The following is a 17,419-nucleotide window of genomic DNA, read 5'->3' as shown; positions in this document are numbered from 1 at the left end:
TAATCTTTCAAATCCCAAAATTTAATTTAATACATTGGACTTAGATTTGATTAATTTTATCTGTCACAATAATGCTTTTAAATCCGGATAAATGAATAAAACATTAAAAGAGATACAAATAATTTCAATTTTATTTGAAACCAATATAATCATATTATCAATAACAATACGGAAGACAAACATGATTAAATCACTGATTAATGAAATCGACCATTCGTTGAAATCAAAATATAAATCTAAAATCGTATGACTTTAATACCATGAAATATAATTGAAATCGAATCATTACTATTAAAAAGTCATATAAATCATAATATAATAATGATGTGACTTAAGGATTATAAACAATAAATGTTACGCGATCTCAAATTAAAGATAGTTTATAATTATTATTTTAATCATAACATATAAACATTGCGATTTTCAAATTAAAAATAAATATGTTTCAAAGTTTTGACTCTGTAAAGTTATAATAACGTAATATTTACTCAAATAATATGTATCGACGTGATCACATCAAGCAATCAGCACATGTAACTGAACGAAGTACAACAAAAACCAACAGAAATACCTCTACAAAAATTTTAGACTTTTTGAAAAAAATAACAAATCGCAATACTTATTATTTATTTTATTTTAAACAAAAAATATATCAATAGGCAATGTTAAAAATATTAAAGCAAACAGCAATTATAAGATGAAAAAAAAAAAAAAAGATTGTTTAAAATGTTATGATATACCTCTATTCGTTTTGTTGTCGTGGCATCAAAATAACTTTAAGCACTAACAAAAAATAAAAACAAAATTTTACCAAGCTCTCGTAATTACAATTAAAGCTTATAAATTATTATTTTATATTGTCAACTAAGTACGTATTATATGTGGAGGTATCAAAATAACGAATTGCTGGAGACTGACTACGTTATGCAGTGATATAAGTATTATTCTCTATTATGCTTTGTATGTAATATATTATATAATGTCAATGTCAATATAATAAATCGTAACGTTAAAAGCAATAGTATGACGGTTAAATATGTTATTCTTTATACGACGTTAAGTACGAAAATTGAATACATTTTAGATTCCACGCACAGAGTTTATAAGATACTATATATTTTTCAATTTAATTCCTACTCATGGCATCCATGATATAATATATTATATGCGATGCATTCACTGTCGAAATATCGATCGGTCACAATAATACACCACACAATGATGGTAGTTTCGGACTACAAAGCGATATAACGTAATATTGTGTGGGTCAGACCATTATCGTATAGACGTGGTTAGGCAAACATATTTATTTAATTTTAATTTTAATTTTAATATAAAACTTCTTCCAAGTAATACATGCAGTGCGGTAATAACAATAAAGTTGCCTAATACAGATAATTGGAGTGGAAAATCATTTTAAATTAAATTATTACCGAATCGGTAAATTAATTCAATTATTCACTGTTTGTAATACTGTTTAAAATGGTTAAGGATTTGCATTTTTTTTGTGCTGCCTTTACATGACACAATATTGCTGCTGCAGTGCTGGTGGAATATCTCACACGCTTAATATTTTTCAAATGAAATTTTGTCATTCCTTTTCTCAGAAAACAATAATATTATGTATAATATAAATTATAAAAACTCTCGATATGACATTTTATTTAAAATCATGGTTTCAATATGGAAAATTACAGAGAATAAAAATCGTATATGAATGCGAAATTATTTAATTCTTTCCGTAACAGTTATTACTTATAATTGTAGAAGTCGATGTATTGTACGAAATATAGATAAGTTTATCATTTTAATTTAAATAGGTTTATAAATAGATATATTAATTTGTTTTAATAGTATGTTAGAGGTTTTAAAAATATATTGTTACCAATAATAAAATTATGAACACATGTGTAATATAAGTGTATATAATTGAAAAACTATTCATATTTTCTAAATTTTTATATACGAATCTTTATAAAACCATAAAAATCAATTTGATTATTTTTATCACATCTGTTAATCCGATTTTTAAACCTTAAATTCAGTTTTTTATATCCCTATAAACTGGAAAATGTTTATATTGCACCTACATTTCGATTTTACAATATAACAACTATAAAATGATACATTATCATTACTCCGTTTTTGAATAATATTGCTAATGAAATAATAATATATAATAACCACGGAAACTGTAAATCACTATAACGCAAATTTTTACATGGCTTTCGAAATCTGACTGGAAATTATTTTTTTTATTCTAAGAATTATGGTGTGATATGTAACTTTTAAATTCATATTCAAAAAATCATTTTAATATTATCATACATGCTGATTTCAACTGATCACAAGTAATAATTATAATAATAATAACCAATTTTCAGTAGTCTTGATTCGATACATTATAAGATGAACAACAACGACTAGACTTTACCGACCACTTTATATCGACGATAACTTTATTCAAGTATTGTCGTATTCATATAACAATAATAAAGTACCAACCTATAAAATTATATCATTATTGACCATATATGGTGAAAAAATTTATGAATTTTCATTTTTTATTTTATTTTGCTAATCATTATTATTATACCACGTCTGGTCGACATTATCGGGATAGTAATAAATAACGTTTGCGTATATTATAATATTATCCTCTTGATCAAGATTCCACGCCATTACACATGAGGTTGTTTTTTATAAATTAAGTAATGTTTATATTATTCGTTCCATATAGTTTGTGTAATCCTAAAAAATTAGTTTTTTTTTTTTTATTAATATGATAAAATAATATGCAGTGTGTCGGAACTTGTCGAAATAAAAATGTTGTTATTAAATTTTTTTCAGTGTCTTGAACCCAAGGATAGATAAGTCAGTATTGGTTAATCTACAATATTAATTCGTTAGGTAATAGATTTTTAAATCTTATTCTCTAATCATTTATTTATTATTATTTAATGGTTTATTATTTTATCGTTACGAACACAATACATTTATAATGTTATATACCAGTGTTAATTTTTAATTTATTTTTTAATAAATAACAATAATAGTACCAATTATTAATTATTAAACACAAAAAAAAAAATGTCCATAGACCTAATAAAATAATATTACCTCATACAAATAATATTATATGAAAACCTAAAACTTAATTTGACACAAAATGTTTACAATTAAATATTGTAGATTAGATAGAGTCATCTATTTATCGTACATTGAGCACCCTGACTTGAAACTAATATTTTTTGTAGGCAAAGTTATCGTGGACTTTTTCAAAGAGATGTCACTGTTAGGGATCTTATAAATCTAACTTTCCTTTACTTTAAAATCGAAAATGTAAGAACAAAAGTGTTCGTGTATATTTTTTTTCAGTGTCTAAATCCCAAAAATTGATGAATATTTATCAAAATATGTATACTTTCGCAAACATCCGTCGTCAAAATATCGATTAAATAACATCTTGTGTATATGTGAACAATGATCAACAGATAGGTCAAATAATTATAACATAGATCCTCTAAAAATTCGTGTAATTCCACCACCGTGTGTACATTTTGCAAAAAGAAAACTTGTTGTGAAACGATATAGATTTTAAATTGAGCAAAGACTCTTATGTCGGAACTAAAAGTCGTAAAAAATTGTATTAGAAGTAAGAAGTTTGTTGAGTTACAACTTCGTTTTTATAAAAAATCGATCACTTTTAGCCTTTCAAATAGTTTTCAAATAATTTGGGCATTAAATGTATACCATAATATATATATAGGTTCTATTTTTTCGATGATTAATTCAAGAATTACCTGAAAAGAATAATGATTAAAGAAATAATAACGAGAACGTTTAAAAACTATTATTCAATTGTTATAATGCAGGAACTTTGTTATTTATCTTGTATTTGTGAAGGCACTCAAGAAACCGGATGTAAGGACCAATAGGGTTCCACTGACCTTTACCCTTTTTTTTGTGGAGAAACGCAGCTATATATTATTACGTACATTTTATAATGCTACGATTCGTGCAATAAACAACGCACGCATTATACGGAAAACTATCTTGCTTAAGATTCCAAGCCTGAAGTGAAATATTGGGGTCATTTTTATGTTTTTTCGTCCACTTATGACCCGGAGCTTGTATATTTAGTGTCGAAGAAACAAAAGTGTTTTTTTTTTTTTCCCATTTTTACATTAGAGAATAGATACCAAATGCACCAAAACTACCACTACCGACGCCACTAACACTATCGTCAAAATATTGACCGTTTCAACAACACTGTAAGTAGTGCAACCTATTCAGACGATAAAACAATACGCCATAGGTACTTTTGATATTTTTTTAGAGCATATAATGCCATTATATATGTTTATAGTATTACTAAATTAATCCCCAGTAGAGTAAATAAGTTTATGGAGATAAAAAAATTTGAATTAATTAAATATTTTAAATAAACTTTAAGCTTAAACTTAAACTATAAAAAAATATTTTTAATTTCAAATCAAGTTTTAGTATAAAAGTTGAACTGTTAGTTTTTTATTTATTTTAAAATATACTGTAGAGATACCCAATAATATCGTCATATAATATCTTGTAAATGAATAATTTTATATTATTGCTATTACTTTTAAATTGCATTGTGCTAATTTACTTAGGGATGGTTACATTATTTTATGTAATGTCACACGTAAAGAAAACTAGTTATATAGTTTATTAAATTATTTTATTTCTATTATTGACTAAACTAAAATATATATATATCATATAAATAACAACAATTATTATGAACATTTAACTAATTTATAGTTGTTTTATTTTGACTAAACATAACATAGATAATACGTATACCTAAACAGTTGATTATACAATATAATTTTTAAATATTATATTACTTTAAGATATAGTTTAATATGGAGATAAATCAATGGTTTTAAAGACATTTGTAGCAAAAATAATCAAGTTTATTACGAAACACGATTTATATAAGTCACAAAGTGAATTTCCTCGATAAAAAAAAAAAAGATACATTAAAAATTCAAACACTAAATTATTATATAAACAATTAGATAAAACTACATTTTTATTAAAACATATTATAGATTTAAATATAAGTATACAAAAAATATTTAAATAATACCTATTTCAAGTAATAAAATAAATACCTGTATTGTTTTGTAAAAAATATTAAGTCATCATAAATATGTACCCATTTTTTTCTTATTTTTAAAATGTTTTAGATTTTAAGATAAAGCTTAAAACAATAATTTATTATAAATTATCAATTAAATTATATAATATTATATTATAAATACGAAAAAAAAATATGATAATTGAACAAACACTCATTAAACTTAAAATTAAAATGAAGAAATAAATGTTAAAATAGAAACATGTTTATAATAAATTTAATTTAATGAAAAAGATTTTTTTAAATTTTCTAATAAATGCTAAATATTTTATTGATATACTATATCAATAAAAAATATATCTATATAATGGCTACACCAGTAAAATAATAGTTATAAGTATATAGAATATGAATAAATTTAGTTTTAAATGTTTTAATAGAAATCATCATGAACTAGAATGAGAGTTGATCAAATTATTCATTAAATGATAAAGCAGATATTGTTGACTATAATTCTCAGCATATATGGAGACCATATTATAACGAGTTATTGGAAGTTAGTATTACAGAGAAGCATTAACTCGCCCATGCATTATTTGAACTATACATGCGTTTTTTAAAAAAATATTATGTTATCATTAATTAGTCTATTAGCTAGAGTGGTCATCAAATATAGTTTATGTAAAATAGGCATGTTGTTGTGAACAAAAGTAAACAAATAGAACTACTTTTAACTATTTTTATAACTGATAAGTCGGTTAAAGTTTTTAAGGATACGTAAAACAGAACTAAATATTAGTAAAGAGAATAAGTGCAGACTAAAGAAGTAAGCCTAAACTTAAATGAAATATTCTTAAGATATTTTGACATCATTATCATCTTTTAACTATTAGTCAAAATATGCAAATGGTATTAAATTAAGACTTGTAGTTTAGAAAAATGTGTAGATATATTTATTTTTTTTTTGACACTATATATGAAACACATAATGAATCATTTACAAAATGTCAGTAAGAAAAAAATTAAAAAAATGTTTATTGTTTTGAAGTTTATCAAGGAATCTAGATAGAATTTTACATCCTGAATGAAACAGAGATTTATGGTTTTTTAGTGATGTACTGAAAACTCTTTTCGAACATGAAAAGTAATCAAAAAGTTTAGCGCATAACTTTTTTTTATATAAATTGGATATGCACACGGATACCGAGTTTAAAAATAATTTTTTTCCATAGCATACTAGATAATTATATATGAAAAAAAAACGTGACATTTTTAATAGGTACTTTAAAAATAACATTATTGATTTTTGATCATTTTTATTATCGTTTAGTATTATTATTTATGTGTAAAGTTAATTTATGAATAATGTTAAAATACATTTTAAATACTAAGCTATTCTGATTAAAATTAACAATTATTTTAGAAAATTTTGTTTAAAACGATTTGAATATTGAATTATAGTGACAGTGTTTTTAATCTCATGAATTACAATACTATTATAATACATTGTTTTCCATTTTTTTTTTTTTTTTTTTTTTTGATAAATTCTTTATTATTTTACAATTTAGACTTGTGAAATAATAAAAGATAATTTATTGTTTAGTTCTATTATTTATTCTGAAAAATATTGCCAAATAAATAAATTCATTAAGAAAGCCGAAAAGTTTAAGCATGCCAAAATCTATAAATTTTATTATTTTAGTTATTTTTTATAATGATCGTTCAATAAATGTCGAGAAAGCTTGATAGATTTTATTTTTATAAGCACTTTAAAGTTTAAAAAAGATGCTCCACACATAAACACTGTGGAACACTTTGGTACCTATATTATAATTGGATTTTGATATTGAAAATACGAAAATAACTGAACTCATTGGGTTGAGTGGACAGAAACCGATACTGTGCCATTTTTTTCTGCATTTGTGATCATATTGAATAATTGTTTTAGATTTTTATCGAAATCGTAATATTCTGTTAATCATATTATGAAATATAATAATATAATATATTAATAATATCAACGCGTGTTATAAGCCTGTGTATAGAATGTAGTTTAAAAATAATAATATTTTATGTCGTGTCTTTAATGACATGTTTGTGAGTCATAAAATATAGGTAGGTATAGACACTTTATATTGGAGGTTTCGCACACTAACGAACAAATAACGAGTGGCAAATAATCCAACTTATTGTAGTTCCGGTGTAAACCATAATTCTATGCTGTGAGGCGGGTACATACGAATATATATATATATATGTATTATGTATGTACACGTTTCAGGCGTTTCGGTACATCTCATTATTTAATGATAAACATGAAATGATACTTATATTATATTATAGTCGGCGTATTTTCATTATGGTATGTATAATATTATGAATATACCGTAAATAGGAGGATAATCGTCTTTTGACATAGCTGTATCACACCTACGTGGTTCGACGATTTTTTGTTCGCAAGAATTATTATTGATTTTATCGTCACCCCGACGGTCTCTTTTCATTTTTCTGGATATATATTGAAAGTGAAAACCAACGGAAGTATATATACCATTATGAAAAGTATTTTTTTTTTCCTGAAAAGACGACGAACAAGACGAATACTTTGTGACGGAAATATGACCTACAAAAAATAAAAATAAAAAGATGATGATATATCATCACTTATAGGTAGTATAGTCATATCTGAAGGGAAGATTGCATACGTTTCAGAACTCTATAAAATATGAAATCTCCAATTTTGTATGAATAACTAAATCTCATCAAATTTATCATCGTGAGAAGGTTATTTTAAGTTAATAGATAATATTAAATTATTTATTTTAATATTAGTATTATTACATAACGTTTCTTAAAAAAAAAAAACGCATAGCTAAATTTCATTAAAATAATGATATTTGAATTTTGTATGTCATGTTATTATTAGGCATAAGTACGTATAGGTAAGTATGACGTATATTATTTTCAAGTAAACGTGTCGATACTCGATAAATAATAAGGCAGTTGCGTACAAAGCAAAAAATAAACACGTAAACACGTCGTGACTTGTCAACGATAGCCCGGCTAATAAATTAAAACAACAAGATAGAATTTTCAGCGTAGCTGTATTCTATATACCCACGCAATATTCCACAATAGGTATGAATGTAAATAATTGTCGAAAGTGCGAGACAATAAAATTCAAACGAAATGTTTTGAATCCAAGTGAGAAATTCGTTCTTCAAGTAAACGGTAAGAGGAATATAAATAGCAGGCATATTCCTAATGAAAATTCCGTTTTCAGATAATAACAACTCAATAGTTACAACTAAAGATCAAAAAGTTCGAATTTCTCATTGCCGTCTATAACCAAAGTATGATTGAAGTATAAAAACAAAAATATAGTATTATAATATTAACATCATTATTGCATATTCAATCACAGACTAGTACTTTCTGTTATAATTTACTATAACTTACAACGATAAATAATAATTTAAGTATTTGAACGAAAAAAGCAAATCACTAGGATGATTTAAGTTTTTAATACGCACAAACTATACAATAGTATATATAAACAACTTTCAAGATTATATTATATTATTTAGAAATTACGTAATGAATAACAGAATGTCAGACGCACCGATTTAACATTTAAATTTAAACACTTCTCTTAATACAGATTTAATATCATACACCTACAAACTTACGTTTGTTCGTAAACATATTTTGGACAGGTATTATATTCGAGGAAATCGATTTCAATAACGAATAAAATATTATAAAACTGATAAAATTTTAAATAATAATTTAATATTTTAACGCGTCAGCTTTAATTTATCTATACTTTTTCAATTTTTCAATTTTTTTTTTAATTCTTTTTCTATTTATTTTAATTTTGCCTTCAACTTTATGTATTATTCATTTTAAATATGATAAACAAAATAAGTGTTAAATATTGTTTTAGTATTTTATTTTATTTTTAATACAATGGGTAATAGACTTCTATGATATTTACATTAAGGTATACTAAATTTAATACAATGTATTCATTAAGTTGATTTTAATTAGTAAAATAGTATTTAATAACATTTTTTTTGTTTTGTGTTTTATTATTTTCCAAAAATACGACATTGATCATACTAATAAAAGCAAATTTAATGAAAATATGTCAAAAACTGGTGGTAGTCAGTTTAGGTAGTTTTATTAATATAATGCAAATACATTTTTGTTCCTATAGGTAGGTTGTTTAAAAGATTTTAAAATTACTATCCGTGAGAATAAAATTTTACTTACCGTTATTTTAACTAATTTATATTTTATGTAGAATCTGTAAAACTATTTAATACATTTTGTGTTTAATGTTTTTTTTTTCAACGAAATAACATAATATTAGAATAGTAATAATAATAATATAAAACCACTTGATCAGAACCCACGGATTAGATGTTATGAATAACTTGTCAACGAAATAAAGTAAATATATTTGAAAGAAATGACAAAATACGAGTATCGTCGTATTTGATAAATGACCACGAGTGTATTTTAGATAAGTCCGCCCTTGCTGAGATTCTCTCAATATTATTCGAAGTTTTACGAAAAATTTCTTACGCATTTTTTCCACAGAAAACCGATTGGTAATATCAGAAATTTACTATAAAACAGCCTGTGCACAATTTCCAATTAGCACACATTTTGAAATTTTTCTATGCCCGAAAAATTGACTCCAAACAAATGAAATATCACTTTAAAACAATTATTTTTTTTTACTCATTTATAGTCTAAAGTAAAAGAAATTCAATAAAATATTTGATAACAAATTTATTTAATAAGTATTAAACTTTAATAAACATAAAATATTTATTATATTTCATATATAAATTATAAATGTATTCATAATAAGTATGAGAGGACTATCGTAGGTAGCAACAGTTTCAAAGTTTTAGTATATTTAAAAAATTAATACAATTTAAAAGTTGTAATAAATTTTAATTATTTTTTTTTTTTTTTAATGTGTTATAATTGTACAAAAATGAAAGTAGCTAATATTTGGTACACACATATTGAAATATAATGAGTGTAAATAAAAATATCAATAAAAAATTTAATTTCAAATAAATTAGAATATCGAATAAACGTATAAATTGGAAACTAAAACACTGTCAAATATATCTGCTTATGAAAGTATTAGAACAATGCAATCATGTTAAAGTTAGCAGTATTGTAAAAAATTAAATTATTTGATTATTAAAAAAATATTCTCAATTAGACTGTCTAATTGATATTATAATAAAAAGAAAAATATTCCTATTAAACACATTTATTTATATTATGATATATACATAATATATTACTATATAATGAATTTCAGTTGCGTAAAAATGATTTTGACAGGCTTAATTAATACTGAAAATATTATTATCGTTGGTGCATTGTGGTATTTATTTATTTTTTCAGCTCTCATTTAAAATTTTTAAGCTAAAACCATCAATGGTGTATATAAACGACGGACAGTGATAGACGACTCCCCAAAGCTTTATTTTTAATTTATTCGCCATGAGTATTGACAAAATTCAGTAATTATTTTCCGCCTGTAATTGGTATTTAATTGTTTTCACGTCACCAATATTCCATAAAATAATAATTTATATATTGATAATTAACGTCTGTAACAGAAGCTGGATCTTTAATAATTTTATAGGTTTTAGTTTATTATAATAAGAAATTAATGTTTCAACGGACTAAACAAGTATTATTTCGATATTCTAATATTTTTTTAAGATTCTTCTGAATTAAAACTTTTAATAAAATAACCCAAATCTATAAAATCTAGTTTTGAACACATGACACTAATCCAAAGTACTTAATAAGTTGGTTAATGAAGTAATAAAATTTATAAGGTTATTTTTCTATAAAATTAAAATATTTTTTCATTATATTTATTATTGGAAATTTAATACATTTTGTTTACAATATAAACGACTTTTCTCATTGAATTAAATTTAAACTAAAAAATAATATATGTTCAAACATTTTATAGGTTTTAATATGTTCATATTTTGGATTAACTTCCACCAAATCAAATATAAAATATTTAGGGATCAACATAACTTTACATTGAATATGTAATTTAATTTTCAAAATAATAAATAGTTAAAATAAGTTTTTTTTTTAATTACAGTTATAAGTAAAATAATAAAATAAGTTAATCAAGTATCAAAGTGATAATTTTATATTTTTAAAGTATTATTATTATAGTTTTAATAACGTAAATAACAGTGGATAATATTCTTTGAAAATTAAGTTTGCTGTTATAATATGTACACCGTTTCAATTCGATTATTTCACCAAGCTTATATTTCAAATTTATATCATAGAAATTTATTAAAAATATGCAAAACCACTGTGATTCACTCATTAACATATTTAACATGATCTGTATTTGTAGGGTAAGATAATCTCAAGTAAATATTGAATCATGCATAATCAAGATTAGAACTTTTATAATTCGAAAACACGCATGTATAATCTGTTATGACAACAATAATATTATTGTTTTTTGCTTGAATCTATACACTTAAGTGTAATTATCTATATATATATATATATATATACAAATTGTTTTATATCTTTAAAATTTGTTGTCAAAATTTTCTACCAGGATCGACTTCCAACACTTTTAAACAATTGTTAAAAATAGCACAACCTGTCGCATCATATTTAAGTACCTATTGCATTTGATGTCTTTATAGATTTTAAATGTGTTACTATTTCAAGTTATAATTAGTAAAGTGACTTCGAAAACAAGCCTTGTCACATTAATACATTTTAAATTAAATATGTATAGTTATAATTGCATTTAAAGTGTAATTATACATAAATACACGTGTTCTAAAACAAAATATAAATATAAATGCAGAGATATTTTAATATCAACACGATATTTTATGGTAGTTAGTGAATACGATTATTTTAAATAACTTTAAAACGTGAAAAAATAAATCTTAAAATAGAATACAGACCTGAATAAAGGTTTAATTATATTTAAATAAATGTAGATAAGAATGATATGTGTTATGGAGTGAGAATGATGGAGAGTGGGATTTTACTCAATAAGGAAGTTAGTACAATTAGAAAGGGACTAAGGATAGATTTTAATTCATCATGGAATTTGTAATGATGGGAAGTAATTGATCAAGTAATGTTATGTTAGCTGTTGTTTTAGGTACATGACAGATTTTCTATTGAATTTGAACTGGGAACTTCATTTCCATTTCTTCGAGGTACGGTAGCACATTAGATATTGGAATGAGATAAATTTTTATAGTTGTTTTTCGGTCTATTGACTGATGGGGCTTAATATGGTTTTGTAGATTTTATATCTTTTATAGTTGGTTTTGTGATTTCTATTACGATTTGCACATTTTGCGAGTTCCTACCATTTTTTAAAGCAATCATCAGTGGTTTGTTCTAATCCGAATTTCACGCAACGTGGATATTGGTAACAATAGTTTCTGAACTTCTGATAGTAGTAACATTGGGAAGAATCTAGTTTCCTTTTTGAGTTTTCAAATTTTACAATTAAGATAAATATTTTGAACATTTTTTGATTATTGGTGTTTTAAGCTAGACTAATATTGAAAAGATGAAATGGCAATTTTTTCGTATTATGAGGTATATTTGAAATACTAATAACTTTATGCCCAAGGTTGCTTAAGAAATATTTGATGATTATGGTTTAAGTGGAGAAGTGGGAGTGGCATTAAACAATACGAAAATATTGGGAGAAACAGTAGAAGATATGAATGATATGAATGATATTAATAATAATAAAACAGTCACTTGAATTTCTTTATATCAATATTATGATCACATGTATTTAATATTATTTTTTTCAACAAAACTATTATGTTTATAATTTGATGCAAAAAATCAGAACTCTGTGGAGATGTACATCTGTAAAAATATATAATGTAATCATCCTAAATATTTAGTAGTATTTATCATGGAAATAATCTTATTGTAACACTATTATAGCTGGTCTTACATTTCACTTATAGTCTTATGCATTAATGATATAAATAAGCTACTGTTGATTTAATTTTCTATAGTCAGCTATTTTTACTATAAAATTTCCTATAGCTTTTACTATTCATATATTCCACAATAATGGCTTTTCGTTATTGTTAAATTTGGCATGCAAACAATTTTCATGTAGTATATATAGTTTAGTAATGGTTTGCATTTGGTTGTCTTTGTATGAACTATTGTTTGATATGCCACATCCTTAATTAGTTCAAAAGTTATTGTTTGAAAGAGTTGAATAGAATATTGTGTGTTATGCATTATAGAATATACGTATATTTTAATATTTCTCGTTACTCTTTAAATATTAGTTTTAAAGAAATTATTGTTTTTATTTATACCTAACAGAAGTTTATAAATAATCAGATTATATATAAAAGTATAGTTTACAAGTTATATGGAATATGTTACAGCAAAAATATCAAATATTTACAAAACAAAAAAAATATTTAAACCAAATCATAAACATTCTTATTACGATAGTTACATAATAGTATAATTTTTTATACATGTTTATTGATAAAAATTCACAAAAATCAATGATCCAATAATGGAAGTTAAATTATGTTTCTCTAGTTTTAAATTGTTCTCTTATATAAATATATTATATTAAAAATGAAGATAAAACTAGTAATTTGTAATAAAAATTGGATATTTTCATTACTTTTTCTTTATTTCAGAACGCTATTAAAATATGAGTTTATAGCTTAAGATATGAATGAGAAAATCAAATGTAAAGTTATAAGTAAGGCTAGGATTTATATGCAAGAGTATATTTTTTTTTTGCAACTTCTGATTATTGCTTTTGTAAGTAATGTCCACGAATCACCTCATGATGAGATAAACAGTGGTGATTTTTTTTTGCATATTTTGGAAAAAATGCATATTAATACATATGTTGAATAAAAATAATATTATTGCATATTTTGATTATAAAAACGCATATTTTATGATATATTTCATGATTAGTCTTTTTATTATGCAACAGTATGCATTGATGCTGTTCAAAAATAACTATTTAAGGTATACATTGATTAATATTTAATAGAAGTCTGTCTATTTTTAAAAATTTAAAGCACCATGTTGTAATTGTTTTGTGCAATACATTTGAATAGCGCGAATAGTTAAGAATTTCGTTTAATTAATTTTGAACCGTATGATTTTTGTTGAGTATATATTTCATATTTTTTTGATGTGTATAATATCGATTGCATATTTTTAATAAATCAAATGCATATTTTACAATTTTTTATTGCATTTAAATCCTATCCCTAGTTATAAGATATTCAGTGATACGTTTAATAGTGTCACATTATTCATATTGTTAATTTAATCAGGATTATATATTACTCATATAATAAGATAATAACTACTGATAAACTTTCAATTTATTTGAAATTTGGTAATATAATGAATTGTAATATCTATTTAAAACTAATTATTTTTTTTTTTTTAATTCATTTGAATTTAATAGTTTTTAAGCAACTTAATATTTTATTATTTTAGAATACATACTATACACATTTTGTTTGAATATTATAAACTACATTATTAATTATATTTTTATAAAATATAACAGAAATGTACATAAACATTTGAAGCAGGATTTAAAATATCAAAATATACATCATTTAATTTTAGTTGGTTGTTTTTTTTCTAAATTTATTTGGACAAAAAAATGCCTAAAAAACATTTTATATGGTACAAAATTAATACTATTGTTAAAATAATAGATATTCTTAACTGCATGGATCACAAAATATAAAAAAATGTATTTAAAATAATAAATTATATCTATTCAAGTTTTCAACATGTTTGTGTATTTCATAGATGCACGCTTAGGTTTATAATATTATGATCTCAGTACAAAACTATGATTGTTATTCGAAACAAATTAACTATAATTTAAATAGGTCAATGACACTTTAATACTTCAAAACGTATTTCATATAAGACCTCGATAAACACGATTCAAGAAATTAATATAAACATAATATGATAATACGATTAGGAATAATACGCATTTATTTACTTCCTTGGTTAAACATTTTGCATGTGGTATGTATTTAAATTTGAAACAAATACATTTATAAAAATTAACCTGCAATGTATTTTTATTTTTATAATTAGCGTCTACATTTCAGTTAAAATTTTACTTAGTTTACTTACTGTAGTCAATTTAAATTTCTATACTAAATCATATCGTCATTTTCTATATGTAACACAATCATGGCATTTATTAATCGTTGTGATTTACTTTAATTATAGGATGTTTATGTGAATGAAATATTGATATGCTAGATTCAGCTCTGTTGCAGTTTTTTTGATAATATTTCATTGTTATACTTTCTCTTACCCAATGCACACCAATATTTTATTATCAATCATAAAGAGAAATATTTATGTATAATAACGAATAGTATCTACTAATTAGGATCTTTCCATTATTTAATATGCATTTACAAATCAAGACGGCTAGAATGTACTTTTAATTTTTAAATTTTAAGTTACAGTAGCTACTAAAAACAATAAGTTCTAGAAATAAAACCTTTCAAGAATAGCAGAAATTTCATTCAAATATTAAAAAAACAAAAACCAAAACTGATAGTAGGTTGTTAATATAAACATTTTCCATTTTAATTGCTTTTATGATTTTAATGACTTATACTTATTTATTTTTATTGAATTGTATACTAATTTTACTGGAACTGCTGGTTAAAACCAGTATTAACCAAAACAGATATTTTTAATGTCATTGGAATGGATTCAACATCATAAAAATCATAAGTTCTTAGAGTTAGGTTCATTTTAAAATTATATGGTATAATATTATTGCGATGATAGATCGTATTAATACTTTGCATACCGTGTACATAAAAACTTGGATTACAAGCGGACCTGCACCATAAAGTAATATGATTCTTATTGTAATATTAAATAATAGATATATTTTAACAATTGTATGACAGGTATGACTTACCGTTTCTAGTGGACGCAACAAATACCTTGACCAATCGCGGTATGGCCCATTCCGCTGTATCCAGCTCACCTCTGAATACTCTTTGCACCTCGTCCTCGTTATTCATTTCTGCGAATCCATATCTGTAACCATAACGGAAGACCAACGTTTTTAAATATTTAATGATAACTGAAGTTTGTATGTCAACTCGTTAAAACGTAATAATATAATATTATTATAGACAAAAAAAAAAAAAAAAAAAACACTCATGATTCAATTCATGACGATATAATTTTTTTTCTTATCGTTTTACTTGTCACAATATCGATAATCGCTCGTACGTCACTCATACAAATTATGTTAAAAAAATAATATCTATAAAAACTAATATAATATAGGTACTTATAAAAAAAGTTTACCAAAACATGCTAATACATTATCAAACACTGTGCATTGGTCATTGAATCAAATCGTCGTTATCCGAATAAACAACACCAGTTGTAATATTTTGCATAAACGTCTGTGTTTGTTAGATATGTGTGGGGACCTATTTTTTAACGTGCATGTAGTGAGCTTTGGGTAAAGTTGTTTTACTATAATAATGTCGTTATGTCATAATACAAAAGTTGCGTTTAATGGGTGTGTTTTATGTGGAAAAAGTTTGATCGTCTAAAAATGTATGCGTATTTAGGTTAATTATATATACTAGGGGATGTGCAAAATTGATTTTTTTTTCAACACATCTTATCATCTATGTCAGAATACGTACAATAAATTACTATTGTGTCTATATTGATATAAGTCCGATTTAATTAGCATAAAAAACACTAAAAAAAATGTTATTATTTATAATGAATTAATTGAAAAATTATCTCATCAAAAGTATACAAAATTATTTTACTGAATATTCGAATGTATAAATTGACATTTGTAAAACAACATATGGACATAAAAAGGTCATTAATCCATAATACAGATTATAATCGAATTTCTCATACTTTAAAATTTAGAGTCTAAATAATATAATGATTAAATGTATATAATATTATGATTATAAAAAATTCATTAAGCTAAACAAATACACTTAATAACATAGTGGCATTAAATTAATTAGATAGTATAAAATTGCTTAACTACTAAAATTGAATAATAAAGAATTTAATTATTTTCTTATAAAATCAACTAAATATTTTTTAATTTGACAAGAAACATATTAATTGTTTTATTGAGCCATAAAAAAACCAAAGAAGTAATATTTTTGTTGAATTACCATA

At 23.6% G+C, this 17,419-nt stretch overlaps 1 protein-coding gene across 4 annotated transcripts in view; it reads right to left on the bottom strand.

The window, feature by feature from the left end:
• Nucleotides 1-17,419, bottom strand: part of LOC112595790 (NACHT domain- and WD repeat-containing protein 1) — a 188,360-nt gene that overhangs the window by 101,987 nt on the left and 68,954 nt on the right. For 3 of the 4 annotated variants that reach the window (XM_025341125.1, XM_025341126.1, XM_025341127.1), the window contains one exon: nucleotides 16,167-16,288. In XM_025341125.1, coding sequence (XP_025196910.1) covers nucleotides 16,167-16,272 — 106 coding nt within the window. In that variant the 5' untranslated portion in view covers nucleotides 16,273-16,288. Of the gene's footprint in view, nucleotides 1-16,166; nucleotides 16,289-16,564; nucleotides 16,584-17,419 lie in introns of those variants that run through there. The other variant, XM_025341128.1, reaches the window with a different exon arrangement.

The sequence above is a fragment of the Melanaphis sacchari genome, unplaced genomic scaffold (genome assembly GCF_002803265.2).
Source record: "Melanaphis sacchari strain LSU unplaced genomic scaffold, SCAv2.0 Contig2_pilon_pilon, whole genome shotgun sequence".
NCBI classification, from domain to species: domain Eukaryota; kingdom Metazoa; phylum Arthropoda; class Insecta; order Hemiptera; family Aphididae; genus Melanaphis; species Melanaphis sacchari.
Note: the sequence above shows the minus strand (reverse complement) of the source record. Positions and strands in the feature narration are given on the sequence as shown.